The following is an 18,209-nucleotide window of genomic DNA, read 5'->3' as shown; positions in this document are numbered from 1 at the left end:
TACTTCTAGTAAGTGCATGTGACGAGCCTCACGAGATGTCTCATGAGACTCGCTCACTAGGATATATTTTGTACGTATCTGCATCTCGTGTCTCACATAATCTGTGAGCTGCGATATGAAATATCGCATGGCACACTAGCTCATTCAGGTATACATGAGAAATAAGACACTCTCGAAGTTCGGCAAAGTTATTGACGTAGGACTACGTTTCTCTTCTCTATACAGGAATGGAATTAGAATTTCAAACGTTACGTTGACATGAAATATTTTAAACGTTTATATCTTTTTGCTGGCTTAACGAAATTCCATGATTAGCACCTCAAAGGTTCATGTCGTTTATTTACTTACTGAATCCCACATACCTGTCCAAACAGTTTAATAACTATTATAAAAGAGAACGTTGATTTGAAACAAATCTATAAATAGAGATGCTAGAGAAAAGTTAAAGTCATTTGCTTTTCACTCTCAGCTTGGATCGCATATCAGCAGGCTAGCTCTAATCGGGCGTGCTTCTCAGGCACAGACATCGATAGCGAAGGACCCCCTCGTTCGTTTGTCAAAATGAAAAAATGTTTTTCACTATATTGATAAGTTTGTTTTGCAAATACTAAATGTAACTCGAAAATAGTGGGCCTTGAAATGTTGACGTCCTCGAGAGAGTTGTTTGTTTCATCAAGTTGTTTGTTTATCTAAGGTATAACTTAGTTGCATATTGAGTACAGTTAAAACTATGATATTTTTATATTTTGACTCACCTTTGTACGCTATTTTCGTTCAAAATAATTTGGGAAGGAAACAATTGGTTCAAATGAGATAAAATTAAAATAAATTAAAGAAACTTATAAAGAATCGCGTGTGCTGCTGGGTAATCTCTGTGAGTTCTAGAATATGTGTTAAACACACAAAATACTATAACTTTTATTCCCATAAAAAATATCATTAAATTCACAGTGAAGATACTTAAATAAAACATCTGTTGAATTTTAGGGGTTTTCCTTATCCGAGTGGTTACAATCCGCGGCTACAAAGCAAAGCCATGCTGAAGGTGTCTGAGTACGATTTCCGGTTGGGCCAGGATCTTTTTGTAATGGAGATTTCCTTGACTTCCCTGGGCATTGAGTATCGTCGTACCTGTCACACGATAAACGAATGCGAAAATGGCAACTTTGGCATAGAAAGCTCTCAGTTAATAACTGTGGAAGTGCTCAGAAAAACACTAAGCTGAAAAGCAGGCTTTGTTCCAGTGAGGACGCAAGGCCAAGAAAGAAGAAGATTTGTTGAATTTTGATGCTAAGTAACCAATTCTTACGAATGGTGGATTAAGACCTTATGTTTTTTTTTGTTTTTGTTAAAACCAGTTTCAAACACACCGTGCACTGAAATTAGAGACCAAGAAAAAATCCGAAACAAACACCAACGATACATGATCCGTGTCACTTGTTCAGCACATTTCGGATTCGTTATGGGACTGCCATTGCAGTGCTGCTTCCGAGCGAGTAAATCTCCTCTGTGCGATTGGAATGGCTTCTTTTGCGGCTGCCGAACCGTGTGGTCGATCCCGGATGATGTTGTAATTGACACCGGGTAACCCAGTGACTGCAGCTTGGTCGGTATTGTCCTTCCCCATGTTGCGGTTCGGTATCTGCGGGAGAAGGACTAAATGTCACGGAGTGCGACAGCCGAAGATTGCTTCTCTCCGGAATATATTTTATTCTAATTGGCCCGGTGGAATGCAAGTGCGGATGGAGTCTATGGTTCTATATTTAAGCCAAAGCTTTTTACTGATGAGTGTGACTCTAAAAGGAAAGTACTAAATGTGGAAACTAACGCAGGATAAATCCAAAAACTGGGGATGGAGATATTTTGTGGGTTTTGCTTTCTAAATCAACATGGAGGTTTGATGACAGAAATCTACTTTTGTGGTCACCTGTACATCATCGCAGGAACTCAAAAACTGAAACCTTAATTTTTCATCATAAAATTGGTAGTACACAAGTAGAGTAGTGTTTGATCCTTCGACCTTGACACTTGCTCCTGCGGGTGCGGGTGATGAGGGCAGGATCAAACATGTCGAGCGTCGGTAGTGGAGCGGTGAAAAAGTGATCGGTTCGTTAGTAGTGTTTGATCCTTCGACCTTGACGCTTGCTCCTGCGGGAGCGGGCGATGGGGGCAGGATCAAACTTGTCGCGCGTCGTTCGCTCAGAGAAATGAAAAAGCGCCGCGGATCGCTACCCGACTAGAGGAGCATAACAAAAAAATAATAAAATTATATCATAATATGATATGTATATCTTATTATGATATAATTTTGTTAGGGACCTTTATTCACAGAAAATATTAAAACAAAAATATAACATATTGTGTTACATTTCTTTTGAATATTTTTTTTTGCTTTATTTTAACAATTTTATAATAAAATTTGATACAAGTTTAAATAATTTACATTATTTGAAAATTTTCCTTTTCTTCTAGACCCATACATATTTGGTTTATTTTTTTTATTCATATAATTTACTTAATCTATCTGCGTTTTTGATTTGCAGAGCGAAACGTATTTTAATGTATCTTTTGGTTCACCATCCATCACAATTTCTACATTTACACATAGTCGAAGCGTATCGTTTATGCTACTTAGTTTTTGAGTATTTGATAACTCATACATAAACATGTTCTCAAATATTTTTGTGGTTTTCAAAATTGTGCCAAGTACATATGCATTTTTGTTTTTATCTATTAGCAGGCGATCAATGTTTAAGAAATCACCGTTAACATGAATAAATGAATCATCATATTTGAAGTTTTTGCACACATCTTTTGAACAAATTCTAATGCCTTTGTAATGATACTTTCCGATATCGCAGAACTCAACTCTTTTTAGCTCAGTACTTACATCTACATGATCGGGTAATATTGATAAATTATGTTGACTAAACTCTATCTTTTGGTGTATGGGACTCCAGACTTTCGAAATCCAATCCTTCGCAAGTGAATTCTTCACCTCACCAAAACGACATATCCTATTCAATAGGAACTTTTGAGAAACCTGAAGAACAGGATGATTCTTCGAAGTCTGAAAACCTATTAGCATGCTGTTTCCGTTTTCATAAGGATATAGTGAAGAATTCCAAAGAGCACCAAGATTTCTTACGGTTTGAGCCAGGTGAGAGGTTAAATGTACATTGTACACCATGTTCTTTGTACCGTAATGCTTTTCAAAATCCTTTACGAATAAATCCAATTTTTTTTCACAAGATGAGATAGTGATTCTGGAAATTTTGAACTCGAGAAGCTGAAATATACTGGAACTCAGAAGCATTAAATGATGCATATACTTGTTCGGCAGGAGGTCGTTAAAACAAGGATAAATACAGTGAAACAGAAGAGTTTCCCATTCACTGGCCTTGAATTTGGCATGTTCAGATATACTCCTTATCCGTCTTGGAAAACAACTTGGTAACCGAATACTTTGCAATCTCTGTTCTATCAACACTTTGTGTTTCCCAATGTGATAAGGTTTTGATTTGTTCTCAGCGTCGCCTTCAAGAAGTAGCTCCCATATCAGCTTCATTAGGCCCAAATTTACTAAATGCATGTAGTCTGGAGGCAATCCTCTAATGATGTCGAAATCAGGAACACCAGTGAGAACGCTCAAGCCTTTTATGCCAAGCATGGGCTTCTGCGTTTCCGAATTATGAACCTCTAGCATTAGCTTTCTTGTTGAACTATCATCTCTTAGCCTGGATCGTTGGTAAGGATACCTGATTTGATTATTGATGGATTTTCCAGAGTGAAGGCACATGGTGCAGCCGAATGTCCCATTAAACTGCTTCGAACAAAACACTTCGCATCTGCCTACCGAGTCCAAACAATCTTGCAGAACTAGAATCTTGTAGTGTTCGGATCCAATTTTGATTCCCTTACGGAGACGTCGTGTTTGTTGAATGAAATGTTTATGGAATAATACCATATCAGGTTTTCCCGTGTTAAACCACAAAGCAGCAAGCATGAGGTTATTTTTGTCAAATCTCAATTGAGGAGGCAGATTGTTGACTGTGAGAAAAAGTGGATACAGTGGTTTTTTAGTTGTACTTTTGTACGGTGCCGCGCTGTCCTCGTTTGCTGATAGCGTTATGAATTGGCCGTCTTCACGTGATATTGTTGCCTGCGCCAGAGTTCCTCTATTGATGTCGCAAATATCATTTTCAATAATGTTTTTTTCATAATTGTTGATTTGTTCAGAATATTTCAAAACGGTTTCCCGAATTTGTTGCTCCAATGAGAAAGCAATGAAGAAATCTTTCTCTTTTGCATTACAATTTGTTACCGGGCACCTGGTTTCTGCACTGGGTGTACCAGTGTATCTGAAAAATAATTATTTGGAAAATATGTATCAAACATTAATATCAAATATCGTATAGATCAAATAAAAAAAAATCCTTACCCGTACTGACAATTTTGACAGAAATAAATGCGCTCCATTTCGTAATCATTTCGGAACATATTTTTAAACGATTCGAAAGACTCTGGAAAAATATTACCCATCGAAATCACATTAAACATTCGCAAAAGATGCTCTACGCCTTGCTGCGGTAGGTTATATTTAATGTAAATATTAAGTATCATAAACAGCACATCATTAACACGAACGTTCGTCTTGAATTTGATGAACTGATCATTTGAATCAATCAGCTCCTAGAATAAAAAAGATACAATACATTTAGTATACATAGGAAATGCATGAGTTTGTAATATTTTACTTTATTTTTATCTTTGAATTAAAAACTACTGTACAGTTTAAAAATGTCCAAATTTATAAGTTTTAAATCCCATGCGATTTATTGGAGAACCCGGAATACGATCATCACAGCCCTTTTACTTAAGGTGCAGATAAATCGAAACCGTGTTCCTCAACAGCGAAAATCTAAAGAACCATACTATAATTTATGCCAAAAACTTGATCGATTGTTCACCACTTACATATAACCAATCGATAAATTTTGAAGTTGAAATAACTGTTTGGTTCTTTAGATTTGTGCTTAAGGTGAATCCGGGTAGAGGTAAATAACAAAATAATGATAAAATAGTAACAAATTATGCAATTATACCTAGTTTAACCATTATTATGTTTATACTATATGACATTGAATATCTCAATAGCAAATTATACAATCATAGCCAAATTTGTCATTGGTCTTTTATCCATGAAAGTCATGTTATAACTAATCAATAACTTAATATGCTATCATGGTAAAATTTGTTATTTGTGCAAAAATATCTAAGGAATAACAAACATCGTCATCACAGTAAAATATGTCATTATTTTGATATTTGAAAACTGTATTTAAATAATTTATGAGAACAAACCAATGTCACATTTTGCCATAATGGTTCATTTTACTATTCGTATGATATCCATTGAAGATTTAAAGAGTCTAAGATTTTTGCAGGAAAGCAAAAACTTTTTATAGGAATTCAAAAAGCTTATTTTTCAATCATACCAAATTTAGTTTTTTAAGTCAAAGAACTGACTTTAGCATTATTTTGATCTACTCGTGAATAGCTTATTTAGTTGTTATTTTGTAATCAATACCTAAATAATAACATATTTTGTTGTTTACTATTGCTTATCCTTTTGTTATTATGTTGCTATTATAATGGCAAAATTTAGTTATTAGTTTGTTTTTTTTTGTTTCATACAAAGGTAGTTGTTATTTTAGTTATTTTAACTCTTATTTCAAACAAACCAATAACAAATTTTGACATTCAAATTTTCCATTTTAATGGTGAATATTGTTATTCCTTTGCAATTCGCTTCTACCCGGTAAACATCTCTGAGTTCAAAAACTTCCGATTTCTGCCTTTATTCACATTTCACAAACGCTGAAATAGCAATCCATCGATCCTGATCTTCTAATTTTATATTTTGCACCACTGCAAACAGCTAATTAGAACAGTGACAATGTTTGATGTTTCTTTCGTCAGATCTTCATAGATTTTTGTGAAAGTTCTAATGCAACATTGTGGTTGGATCCCATAAGAAAACATCTCACCGATTCCTCTATTCCTTCCCTGTTCTGATTATCGAAATCACTTGGCACTTCCGATGCATTACACGAACTCGTTTGCCTGCTAAAATCGGATTGAGAATCTTCCTGATCTGTGGCTTCATTGGAAACGTGTAATTCATTATAGTGAAGGTCCGGTAATTCACTTTCTGATGCTACTGAAAATGAACTGTTTACTTCTGTTGGATTGATTGTGTTGTTGTCATCGGAGATATCCGAAGAAGTATCTGAAATAACATATGTTGTAAGTGAGGATCAAGAACGTTTAACTTGTGTATACCTGTTTGCAAACTTTCTCCTGATTCTATGAAAACCTCATTGACGCCATCGTTGATAAGATTATCGGTAGTAGTTCTCTGGGGCTGTTCTGCTTTCTTGCGCTATTAAAAAGTTTGATTAATATAATTTTCATTTGTTTGGAAATTACCTACATACCTTTTTAACGTATTGTTGATTGTACCATGGATCCATTAACCAATAATGATTGGGTCTTCGCTTTTCACTCATCTTAGATACCGACTTAAGGCTTTTATAACGCTAATACTTCCAAAATAATAATACTTCCTTAAAATGCAATCAATTTGTCAAAGTCCATTCTACTAGATGTTTTGGAATTGCCTATTGTCTATTTGAAAAATAAAATTTTGACAGGAGGCGGTTGCAACAACAATAATTGTTGTCGTTTCGTAAAATGGACTACTAGTAAACAAAGGGACAATCGGCAACACAGTCTGGAACAATTCTCGATTACTTTTTCAAGTGAACGTACATAATTTTCACACGATTCCCAGAAAACATTGAAAGAATTAAATCCTTATTTGTGAATCTTCCGCAAAGTGCCGTAATTTAGACCCTAATTCCGCGCATTTTGCAATATATCTAATTAATTGGAAATGATTGTTAATGATAATATCAAGTGCAATTGTGATGTATAACCATCATATACAGATAGCAATATGGGCAAAAAAACTTTCTTGAATTTCGACAAATTTTGGACCAAATGTGCGGAATAAGGTGATGTGCTAAATTTGTGCACTTTGTGGTATTTCAAAATGGATTAACATTTTTCACGTGAATCCTTAAAACTTCACATGTAAGCAGTCATTGTCATAAAATCATAATGACACATGGCAATGATACACAGTTTTGTTCAATTATTTACGACTTCTTTTGTACCAGTGTAAGATTGATTCAAGTAATGTTTTGTTTTGATTAAGTTAAATCACATTGTCTTGTATATTTATACTCTACATCTGATGTAGATTTTAAAAAAGACCAAGACAATAAGGCAAAGAAAATAATGATCAACGGCTTTATATTTTTCTTTGATATGAATTTGCAAATTTTCATGAAATGAAATGAAACGAACAGGAATGAAACATTCGCTGTTTCAGAAAATTATTCGACGAATACACATTTTCATTTGAAGTGTTGCCATATCCGGACCAATTTGCGATAAGGGCTCTTTTAGGTTTTCAATCATTTTTCTTTTCTTTCTGGCGATGCATTCGAACTAGAGCCTGCTTCTCAGCTTATTGTTGTTATTAACACGTCCATAAGTAGCTTTCTTTGCCAATTTTTCGGGTTTTGCATGTGTAAGTCGAGAAAATATTCCTTATGAAAACATCCTTGACCGATGGGATTCGAACCCACAACCCTAAACTCTATCCCGCTGAAAAGCTGTGCGTTTACCACAACGACTATCAATAATTTTTACGGCAACTGAATAAATGCTTAAGTATTGTCTGGTTCGCTGAATATAATACACCGCGCGAGTGTAGTAAAGTTTCCAAAAAAGCGCATTGTCCCCCACTTCCACACGGAAAATGTTTTAGGAAAGAAAGGAACAACTGGTTCACTCAGGCAAATGGATTATCGATAAACATAGGAACCCCTTATGGAAATTCGCCACAAGAAATCGGATTGAAATTCATAAATTTGCCTTATGAAACCAGAATTTGAAAACAAAAAACATTTTCGCGGCAACCTGGAATCGAACCAAGAACCTTGCGATCGATAGGCCCGAGCGTACACCACGCGCCCATCGACGCCTTGATGTGGAGTGATGCTAAAACGATACATAAAGCGTTCGTATTGCAATAATCGTTCCACCTTTCATAAGGCAAAATGTATGAAATTCGATAGTCCAGTTCGCTGCGTGTTGGACGAAACACCGCAATTTTTTATATCTCCAACAATAATAATGTAAAAAGAATCAAACCGCGGTTGTTCTTTTTCTTCACGCGCGTGTCTTTTTGAGCAAATGCGCTAATACTTATCAATACTCACGCTTAAAAATAAAGTTGTTTTTTAACGAAACTTTTACTATTTCTCCAAATTTGTGTGAACCGTGCCTGGTTGCACATAAAATAATTATATTGTTGCTGAACACTGACATAATAATGTGTATTTCATTAAAATAGATTTTTATTTGAGGATATGAAATCCAATAAGGATTTGAAATTATATTTGCCAAATTCATTCATAATATACTACTTCGCGTCGAAAAATGGGTTAACCAACGATTTTTGACCAACTTCGCCGCGTCGCGACTCGCTTCGCTATAGTGCGCAATCTATACCCTCCGCCATATTCATTATGCGCACTATTGAGAATCGAGTTGCGACTCCGCGAAGTTAATTAAAAATCAAACTGTTTAGCCCATTTTTCAACCTGAATCAGTATATTTATTTTCATTGTTATTGATATGTCAGCTAAGCCCTAGTCGTAAATTCCTCTTGAAAAACGGGAGCCCTGCACCACCGACATTGTTGTCAACTTGTCACCGTCGTCGATTTAATACTACATTTATCTTCACACGTGTTAACAAATTGCCTGACACGGAAGTTTTTTGTGCAAATGGCGAAATCGAAGAAAAAGGTTGTGATTTCAGCAGCGGTTAAGCAGACCGCATCGAAAAAAGTACATCGAAGTGTTCGGAAAGAAGCTAAATCGAAAAATCTTGATTTTTTGCTCGCTCCTCATCAGGTAATGTAGATCGAATACTAACATGTTTGCTCTAACCTCAAACCTGGTTGTTTTCTTACAGAACAAAAATGTCGACACAGGAATTCAAGAGATAAGCCCCGAAAAGCCTTCAACTTCCACAGCAGTTCCGCAGCAACATCGCAGTGGCAAGCGACCGGTGGAATTGTCTGTCCGCAGTCATTCCGGTTATTTGGTCCGCAACAAGGAGAACACGCACTGTCAACAGGATGATGGAGTATCACCTCCATCTGCTAAACGATGTGCCATCCGTGTACCGGTCATTTATCTCGAAAAACAAAATCTGCAGCGCGGAAATAAGAGATCAACACTGCTCCGTGGCAGCCTGTCGGATGGAGAGAACGATGAAGAGCACTTCGAGTCGAATGCGGATGAAAACTACCACAAAATGCCGTGCGTGGGCCGTTCAAAGGATCCCTCAGAAGCTGTTAAAAAGTTTAGCCAGGAGTTGACATCCACTAATCAGGTGAAATCAACAACAGCATCGCAGGTAGAGGGCCGTGAAAAGAGACCGGCAGCAATATCAGTCACCAGTTCCATTGACCAGACCGAGGACGATTTTCACCAACAACAAGACGTACACAAAACGCCATCATTCGCTCTTCCTGCAAAACGGTTGGCATTCCGAGCACCCTTGATTGATTTTCCAACAGATGGAAATCTACAGTTTCTCCAAGATTGGCTGTCAGAAGAAGAAGACGAAAGTGAGAGCTGTGAATCGGAAACACAAAATGCGTGTGAAACAGACGACGACCTTGAAGACCGTCCTAAGAATCTATCAAAGACTGGTGCGGTTAAGGTAAAACAACAAAAGTCGGGCCAGAAGCAAACATCCGGAAAACAGGTAGGAGTAACAGCAGTTCCGCAGCAACAGTTCGCCGCAAAACAACAGGCAGCAAAATCAATCCGCCATCAGTCTGGTTCCTTTGTTCAGATCAAGGAAAGTATGCTCCGTCAACAAGCTCCATCTACAATACGATGTGCCGTTCGAGAGCCGTTGATTGATTTGCCAACAATCGAAAAGCTGCCGTTAAATGATGTAATGCATCCACCATCACCCACAGCTATCGGATATATTCAGCCAAATCCACTAGTCGAGGCAGACACCGATTTCCGTAAGTAAATGTAGTTCTTAAATAGCTGATGCAAAAAAAAAACACCATAAGTGCTCTTTAAATAAGAATTTTAAGCGAGGTGTCATTGATGGAAGGTAAAAAAATCGATTATTATCGAAGTTGCGTGTACCGTAATTCAGGATGTAGTTGATCAGCGGCGAGAAGTAGATAATTCCCGTACTCATATGTTTGTAATAAGAGCTATAATTCGATTTCTATTATTAACTTTTGTGTGACGCCGCATTATCTAACAGATTTTCCTAAATCTGGTATAATATTGAAGATAGAAAAACAGGTATTTGTTGAAAGATTCTCCTTAAAACAATCACCAGTTGAAAATTGCGAAAAAAAATACCTACATTTAGGTGTTCAATGTAATTTATTCTATAATTCACATAATTTAATTTTAAAATATATTGATTTATCGACAAGTTTTCTACTTATTAATTTTTGAGATTTTAGAGACTTGATGCAAATTCAGTAACTTCATGTTTAGTGAGTATTTTTGAAAACCTATCTCAGTAAATAAATGAAAATTCGAATTTAGTTCTGTACCATTTAGTTCCACTAGAGTTTGTATCCTTTGACAGATACGTGTATTTCAACCTCAACAGTAAGGGTGTCTTCAATGTCGTTTACTAGACTCAGTAATTAATTATCTTCAGCCCAGAATCAAAACCTTCGTTCTTAAATTTCAAAAAATTATTTTTGTTGTTCAAAAAGTATTTATTTGATAGAAACACTCAAAAGTGATCAACTTCGCCCCATTTTACGGTAACTCAAATTTTTTTTTCGACGAGTATAAGTACCCTAAAAAATAACAACCCTGAAAAATATACATTGAAATATATTCTTTCTATGAAAATTGGAACATTTCCAGCTTTAAAAAAGCAAATCTCAAGTACCACTCCATGTATCGATGTGAAAAATTTATCATATAATTCTATATATGTTGCCCGTTAAAGCTTTATCGGTTCACTAAAACTCGAAATTTGCTTCTGCAAAGTGTTGATGGAAATTGTTAGAGTGAGACTCAACAAGTCTGATGAGTTTTAATATTTTTCAACTTAATTGTTTGTTTTTTATTAACCATCAATGTTGGGTTGCTAATTATTGGCTCATGTTACTCTCCTGATGATAACGTCGAGTTGTAACCATTTAGTAAACGTTTTATTTTTATGTGGACATTTCTTTTTTCACTTTGATAGGCTGTGTTTGCGGACAGCAGGCTAAGATCGATCAGCTTATCCACCTGAACAATGCCCTAATTGCGCAAAATAAGAAATTGAAACTTGCTAATGAGAAAAGCTCACTCCGCTGTCTCACATTGACGGACGCCCTAAATGCAAAAGTGTTGGGAAAGACACATGACGAAAAGTTCACCGAATTGCCCGGATTCCCCGACAAAAATAAGTTGAAGAAATTTTCTGAAACTGCTGGGAGCCGCGACTACATTTTTGTCAAGCTATTGCTGATGGAAATCTTCACGGATGGTCTGAAAAACATGACACTCACGGGTCGTGTAACAAACAATCCAAATGGTCGGAAAGGAGGTGAGCGGATTCAAAACGAGTTGCCGGAAAAAGTTCGCCTCGATCCTGAGAAAGTTAAATACATCGAAGGTTAAAATTAGATATATTCTAGTTAACATAAATTTCATTGTTTAATTTTCTTCTACAGAGCGATTTGTTGAGCACCGAGTTTATCAAGGGGAAACCCCGGCCGTCGCTGGAGTTAAGGTTAAACAATGTCGCGAGCTGATCGCACGCGTTCTGATTTACTATGGTAAGAAATAATTTGTCACCGATTCAATGTTTTAATACAATTCAGAAGTTGAATTTCAAAGAAATTTAAGATTAATTTTTGACGAAGTTTTTGTTTGCTTTTTGTACTAGCACAATTTAAAATCTATATTGCTGTTCATAAGATCATTTATGAAAACCCTCACAAATATAAAAAACTGAAGATAAAAATGAGTTACTTTGTTTGTATTTTAGGAAAATGAAGGAAAAATCTTTGGAATTGGTCAATAAACTTCAGCGTTCACAATATGTTATGATCATTCTATTATTGAATAATTGAAAGCGATTAAAAATTGACTTGTTGCCACATAAGCCTATTTTTAAACTACTTTTTTATATACTGCTTTGCATTGAAAACTGGGTTAACCAACGGGCGAAGTTTGATTTTTGACCAACTTCGCCGCGTCGCAATTCAGCTCTCAATAGTGTGCATAATGCACACTGCGGACGGAATAGATGCGCATTATATAGCTAAGCGAGTCGCGAACGGCGAAGTTGGTCAAAAATCGAACTTCGCACGTTGGTTAACCCATTTTTCGACGTGAAGCAGTATATCAAAACGTATCATATTTTGATATATTTTTCATATTATTGATCAAAAAGCATGTAACTGGATAAGTTACAACGTATATTTAACAGTATTATAATTTTGATACTTTGTATTAAACACATATAACAGGGTTTGATATATTTTTGTTAGAAAGGGTATATTAAACAGTATTATAATTTTGATACTTTGTATCAAACACATAGAACAGGATTTGATATATTTTTGTTAGGAATGTATCACATTCAGTTATAATTATGTTACACTTCATATGTATTTTTGTTACGATTTTAGTTATTTTAACAACATCCTGCATCATATTTGTAACAAAATATGTTCGATAAAAACTTTATAATATAATATCATAGGCTGATATAATTTTGTTATGTACCTTTAGTCGGGTAGTAGTGTTTGATCTATTGATCGCGTCGCTTGCTCTTGCGTGGGCGAGTGACGAACACTTGTTCGGCGTTTAATGCGATTATCGAATTATTTCGCGAATCCGGTTAGGCGTGATTATATCATGGATCGCATCACCAAACATTGGTGACTCCCAGATCTTTACCTTATCCCACTAACCCAATATCCTCTCCATGACAACCGTGGAGATGCAGAGGTGATCTCGGTCTCTAGTAACAACGGTAGTCACACTAACATTCCTTCCCTTCCCCGATGACCGTAAGGACGTGGCCGGCGCCGTTATTGACTTTTAAATTTGAGCTCTCGATTTGTGCACATTGAAGAATGGTAAGCTAATCCCAAGCCCCATTCATCAATTCCCTGTGCAACTTCGATTGTTCTGGTCAATCACGGAGTAGCAACTACGAATTGTACGGTCATCTATGCCTATGCTTATGCTTATGCTTATGCTTATAAAATTGGTAGTACACAAGTAGAATTTTCGGCATCAGAGTCTATGTATTATTCAATTTCTTAGAATTTCCTCAAAAAAAACTTTACATTATTCGGATCTACAATCTTTACAAGTTACCTGTCAATGATTTATGAACAACATCTATAGACACATACATAGTCTCATGCGAATATGTTCTGCCAATGTTCGTTTGCAACGATCGTTTGAAGTTATCCAGCTCTTGGAGTACGGAATTTCAATTTAATAAGAGTTCATTCTTCTTGTCATTACGTCCTCACTGGGACAGAGCTCGCTTCTCAGCTTAGTGTTCTTATGAGCACTTCCACAGTTATTAACCGAGAGCTTTCTTTGCCTAAGTTGCCATTTTCGCATTCGTATATCGTGTGGCAGGTACGATAATACTCTATGCTCAGGGAAGTCAAAGAAATTTCCATTACGAAATGATCCTGGACCGACCGGGATTCGAACCCACACACCTTCAGCATGGCTTTGCTTTGAAGCCGCGGACTCTAACCACTCGGCTAAGGAAGGCCCCTAGGAAGGGCCAAGAGTTTATACTAAGCTCGTTTTGTAGATCTCAGTTAATCAACCCGTTTTATCAACAATTGAATAGATATTCTAATACACCATATTCCAGTACTTCTCTTGCTGAAGATTGTTAAAATTGATCGTGGATTGAATGTGGAATGAACCTGCCTACGGCCAAAAATCCTTAAATGGAAAAGAAAATATATGACCGTTTATTGTTAGCTAATATTAGGGAACAATCAGACTCTTTGGATTTCAACAGATTTATAAAGTAACTTAAATGTAAAAATAAATCTAAAAAGTTTATGGACAACATTTGTAGACCCTTCAGTCCTAAGTTCAGAAATTTATGAAATTTATTTTTAATCATATACAATCTTGGAAATATGTTTCTTAAAATTCAAATTCAACGACTGTAACCCAAGACCTTTTTTTAAGAAGCCTCCAGATCTACAAGCGTAACCATTATTTAGAAGGTACGTGAACAATTTCACTTGAACTTTCTTACTGTGTTATCTCAATTTTTGAATGCAACGATACAAGATTTATTTAAACTGCTATGGATACCGGCATCTAATCTTTATTTTTAACTATAAATCATCTTTCTTTACTGCCTTGGCAGAGGCTCGATCATTCGATGCAGGTTAAACAATGATGTAATGCTACATGCATCTGATAAGGCGCAATTGTGTCGACAAACAACATTTTCTTCGCCGTCGTAACTGACCTAACCCATTGCCATTGTTGTACGGAGTTTACACAGCAGCAGTAATCCCTCGGGAACAGTTTCCAACCGCATTCCAACCGATTTGATTCATCGCTCTGCCCCGGCTGAAACGATAACAACGCCCGGCAACGTGACCTCATATCAACGTGGAAAATCCTCCCACGGCAGCTGATGGAAAATCTGCAAATATGTGCGTTGTTTATTCTCGACAGCGCTCTGTTGAATGCCGTTTGGCCGAAAGGGTGATTTGGCCGAATTATGAACTTAACATTACTGTAGTTGCCCACAATGCTGAAGAGAAGGGTTCAGAAGTGCGACCCAAAAATCAAAGATACGACCTTTTTTCATCACAATTACATATTTTTCTTCTTTTAAGGTGAAGATGAATCGAAGCTAAGCCTCACGAAGCACGAATCTGGAGAACCGAATACCCGATAAGACTGAAAACTTTATCAATTGGTCGCTAGCTGGTAGTGACCAATCGATAAAGTTTTAAGCTCAAGCGGGTGTTTGGTTCTCCAGATTTGTGCTCTTGAAAATTTGAAGTTTGGCTTCGATTTATCTTCACCTTAATCAAAAGTATATCTTACAAGTAGAACTTTGATTGTCATTATTGACATTATGGATTCTATTTTTTCATAAGAGATTTTACCTTGTTTTAAAAATGGTAGGCACTATCAACTTATCATCGTAGACGTGATATGAGATTCACATCTTGCTTCTGACATGCTTTTTATTGTTATAATTTACCGTCATTGCCCGTCAAAATGATCCTTTTGACCAATTACACAGCGCAACAAAAATGACATTTTTGCGTGTCTCAAGGATCAAATGATGTGTCTCTAGTAGATTTGGGGTTGCTGAATCCGATGCCGTTCTCAGAAATTTCCTAGCACGTCACAATTTTTAGCTACAGGTCGCCATTGGTTTTATTGATGTTTACCTAAAATTTGAAGTATATTTTATCAAACTTTTTTGTGATCTTATCCACCAAGCATGCAAAAAAGGACTTAATCTTTCGTTTTAGATATATTTTGGTTGAAATTTTACGATTAAATTTAGATTAAACCGATCTTTTTCAACATGCTTGCAATCTCCATACAAAATTCTTCGTTTCTCCTATATGGAAAAATACAATACTTTTCTAAACCATCAAAAAATAACTTTTCCGCATCAAAAATATTATAAACTTTGATGATAAGTATTGTTATACACATAAGGTTTGAATTCTGTGGCAAATTAAGCAAATAAATTGTCTTACAAGCTGGCAAACTTGCATGCAAGTTGGCTGAAATAGTCAATTTTTGCATTTTCAACTACCAATATCTCAAAAACTAGACGTGCTATGATATTTCTGTATACGGCATTGGATTCAGCAACCCTTAATTAAGTAAATAGAGGTTTTTTGATGCTGGAGACAAAAACGTGTTCCGCAGTGTTAGCGTTTGGCAGAATAGTGTTCGGTCAAATTGCGTTCGTCCGAATGTTCCGTGACCACTATATGCACCTTGAAGGTTGTTGTTATCATTCTGACCGACCGTTTTTTTTCCAAAGGCAGCCAAGCTGACTCGCAACGTAACGCTCTCTGGTGCTGAAATGTAATACATAGTGTTTATTGTGTGGTGCAAGATCTGGAATCCAGCGGAAAATTAATTGCCAGTGTTTACAAGTGGAGCCTTGAGTTTACTTTGCATATGTACTCAGCTCAGACTAGCCGAGATGGATTGGCGAGGAAAATATTTACAAATTCCTTAGGTCTGACGACTGAGGGTGTGCGATATTTCAAATGAAGCCCTCAAAGCGTTCGAAATGGAATACCGCGGAATTCGACAATATCCAGCGAGGCAAATGCTTGGACTCTTCATGTACTATATTTTAGTAGTAACAGGGAAATGTGCTACATAGTGGTTCATTTATATTTTCGTAATATTTTTGGCTCCTATTGGATGCCCTAGAGGACCCATTCTTTAGTTCTTAACTGATTCTAAATTCTAATTGATTTCAAACCTGTGGCTCTCTTGCGACACCTATCCATCTATATATTTCATAGTTGTAAAACACTTCTACAGACTTTGAGTCGCATGTAGTCGAGCAAGAACAAAAACCAAAATTGAGTTATTATGTAAACTTTTTGTAAAGCTTTTGAAGACAAGGATGAACATATCGATTTCAAAGGAATTCCGATAATTTTTAAGAGGTTCTCAAAGGGTTTTCGCAGGTTTCAAGGAAAACCTGATAAGTGTTCAGAGCGTATCAATAGTAGCCTCTGGGGTTCGTGAAGTAGTCACATGAGTTCTCAGGGGCTTCAACAAATACAAGAGGTTCTTAGAGCTGCTTGTGGGAATTTTCAACGGTTTCTAGAGGTTTCCATGGGATGTCGGAGCAATTCCTAGGGAATATAAAGAGGTTCCTAGATGTTTTATGGACTTCCAAACGATATTTTCAAGTTTCCCCGAAGTCCAAATTCGTGTTTAGGAACTATGTGGAACTATCCCAGTGGTTCCAGCTATGCGTTTCCAGATGTTCTTAAGAAGATCAAACAGGTTTTCAGCGATTCAAAGTGACTTTCAAAAGCTTTCCTGTAAAATATAAAGCAAATCCATGCTGAAGGTGTCTGGGTTCGATCCCTGGTAGGTTTAGAATCGTTTTGGAACGAAAATTTCCTTGATTTTCCAGGGCATAGAGCACCATCGTAGCTGCCACACGATAAGAATGCGAAAACAGAAACTTTGGCAAACAGTGGTCTCGGTTAATATCTTTTTTTTGTCTATAGAAGGATACAGAAATGCTCCGAAGCCTGGCCTGATGTGTGTTGGAACAATGTGGGAGTCACGTTAGGCGTGCTTAACTACTAAAAAACTTTCCGTACTGCTCCTGTGCCTCGATGTTCCCCGGACGCAACTTCATAGGGGAAAGGGCTGTGCTCATGCATTTCGTTCATTCTCAGTCTGTAGCTGTTCTGCTAGTTCGCTGTTGGAGCTTAATGTCGTCAAAATTGCTGCTCACTACGACATTTCTACGGTGTCTATGCGACTACTCGTTTTGCCCGATTGACGGTTGAAAATCTCGCAGGGCCTTTGCACAGCTATCTGTGCGACGACGTATTTTACTCTTGGGCTGGCCTCACGTCACAGCCCTGCTGAACTTCTACTGGATGCTCATGTGCACTTCGCTACTCTACGACGACTCGTTTTCAGTGCTGCTGTTCGAGTTGTCCTGGTTGACCAGTTGGATGCCTAGATCGGTTCAGTGATTCCGAATGGAGAATGACACCGGTTCACTGGCGCTCCGACGATTCAAGCCAATGATACGTTACGTACTGCTCAAAGTAGTCACGGGCGGTGGATCTATCCTACTTCGACGAAGATTTGCTAAGCGGTGGATGATCTCTCGAATCGATGCTATTGGAGCTGATGCCAGGCTCGTTCCTGCGATTCGGGTGGTGGAAAGCTTCCGGTACTCCGGTTCACAGGCGCCCGACGATCATTTACCGGTGCAACAACGCGATCGAATTAACTAGTCCCTGACGGTGTACTTAGTCTGGT

General features: G+C 37.0%; 2 protein-coding genes and 1 long non-coding RNA gene across 3 annotated transcripts; 1 reads left to right on the top strand and 2 right to left on the bottom strand.

The window, feature by feature from the left end:
- Window positions 1–2,443: 2,443 nt before the first annotated feature.
- On the bottom strand, window positions 2,444–4,955 carry LOC110679266. Its single transcript, XM_021853547.1, has 2 exons — window positions 4,442–4,955; window positions 2,444–4,361 (listed from the first exon to the last, which is right to left on the bottom strand). The coding sequence occupies exons 1-2, from the start codon at window positions 4,621–4,623 to the stop codon at window positions 2,516–2,518; spliced, it is 2,028 nt and encodes a 675-aa protein (XP_021709239.1). The 5' UTR covers window positions 4,624–4,955; the 3' UTR covers window positions 2,444–2,515.
- An 890-nt stretch (window positions 4,956–5,845) lies between these two features.
- LOC110678414 lies at window positions 5,846–6,729 on the bottom strand. The gene is made up of 3 exons (XR_002501581.1): window positions 6,501–6,729; window positions 6,346–6,445; window positions 5,846–6,292 (listed from the first exon to the last, which is right to left on the bottom strand). It is a non-coding gene; the product is annotated as an uncharacterized LOC110678414 (long non-coding RNA).
- A 1,509-nt stretch (window positions 6,730–8,238) lies between these two features.
- On the top strand, window positions 8,239–12,133 carry LOC110679311. Its single transcript, XM_021853663.1, has 4 exons — window positions 8,239–9,053; window positions 9,115–10,186; window positions 11,395–11,808; window positions 11,867–12,133. Exons 1-4 carry the CDS (start codon window positions 8,925–8,927, stop codon window positions 11,980–11,982), a joined length of 1,731 nt encoding a protein of 576 aa, XP_021709355.1. The 5' UTR covers window positions 8,239–8,924; the 3' UTR covers window positions 11,983–12,133.
- The last annotated feature ends 6,076 nt before the right edge of the window (window positions 12,134–18,209 follow it).

Source organism: Aedes aegypti, chromosome 3 (genome assembly GCF_002204515.2).
Source record: "Aedes aegypti strain LVP_AGWG chromosome 3, AaegL5.0 Primary Assembly, whole genome shotgun sequence".
NCBI lineage: Eukaryota > Metazoa > Arthropoda > Insecta > Diptera > Culicidae > Aedes > Aedes aegypti.
This window is presented reverse-complemented; position numbering and strand designations above follow the sequence as displayed.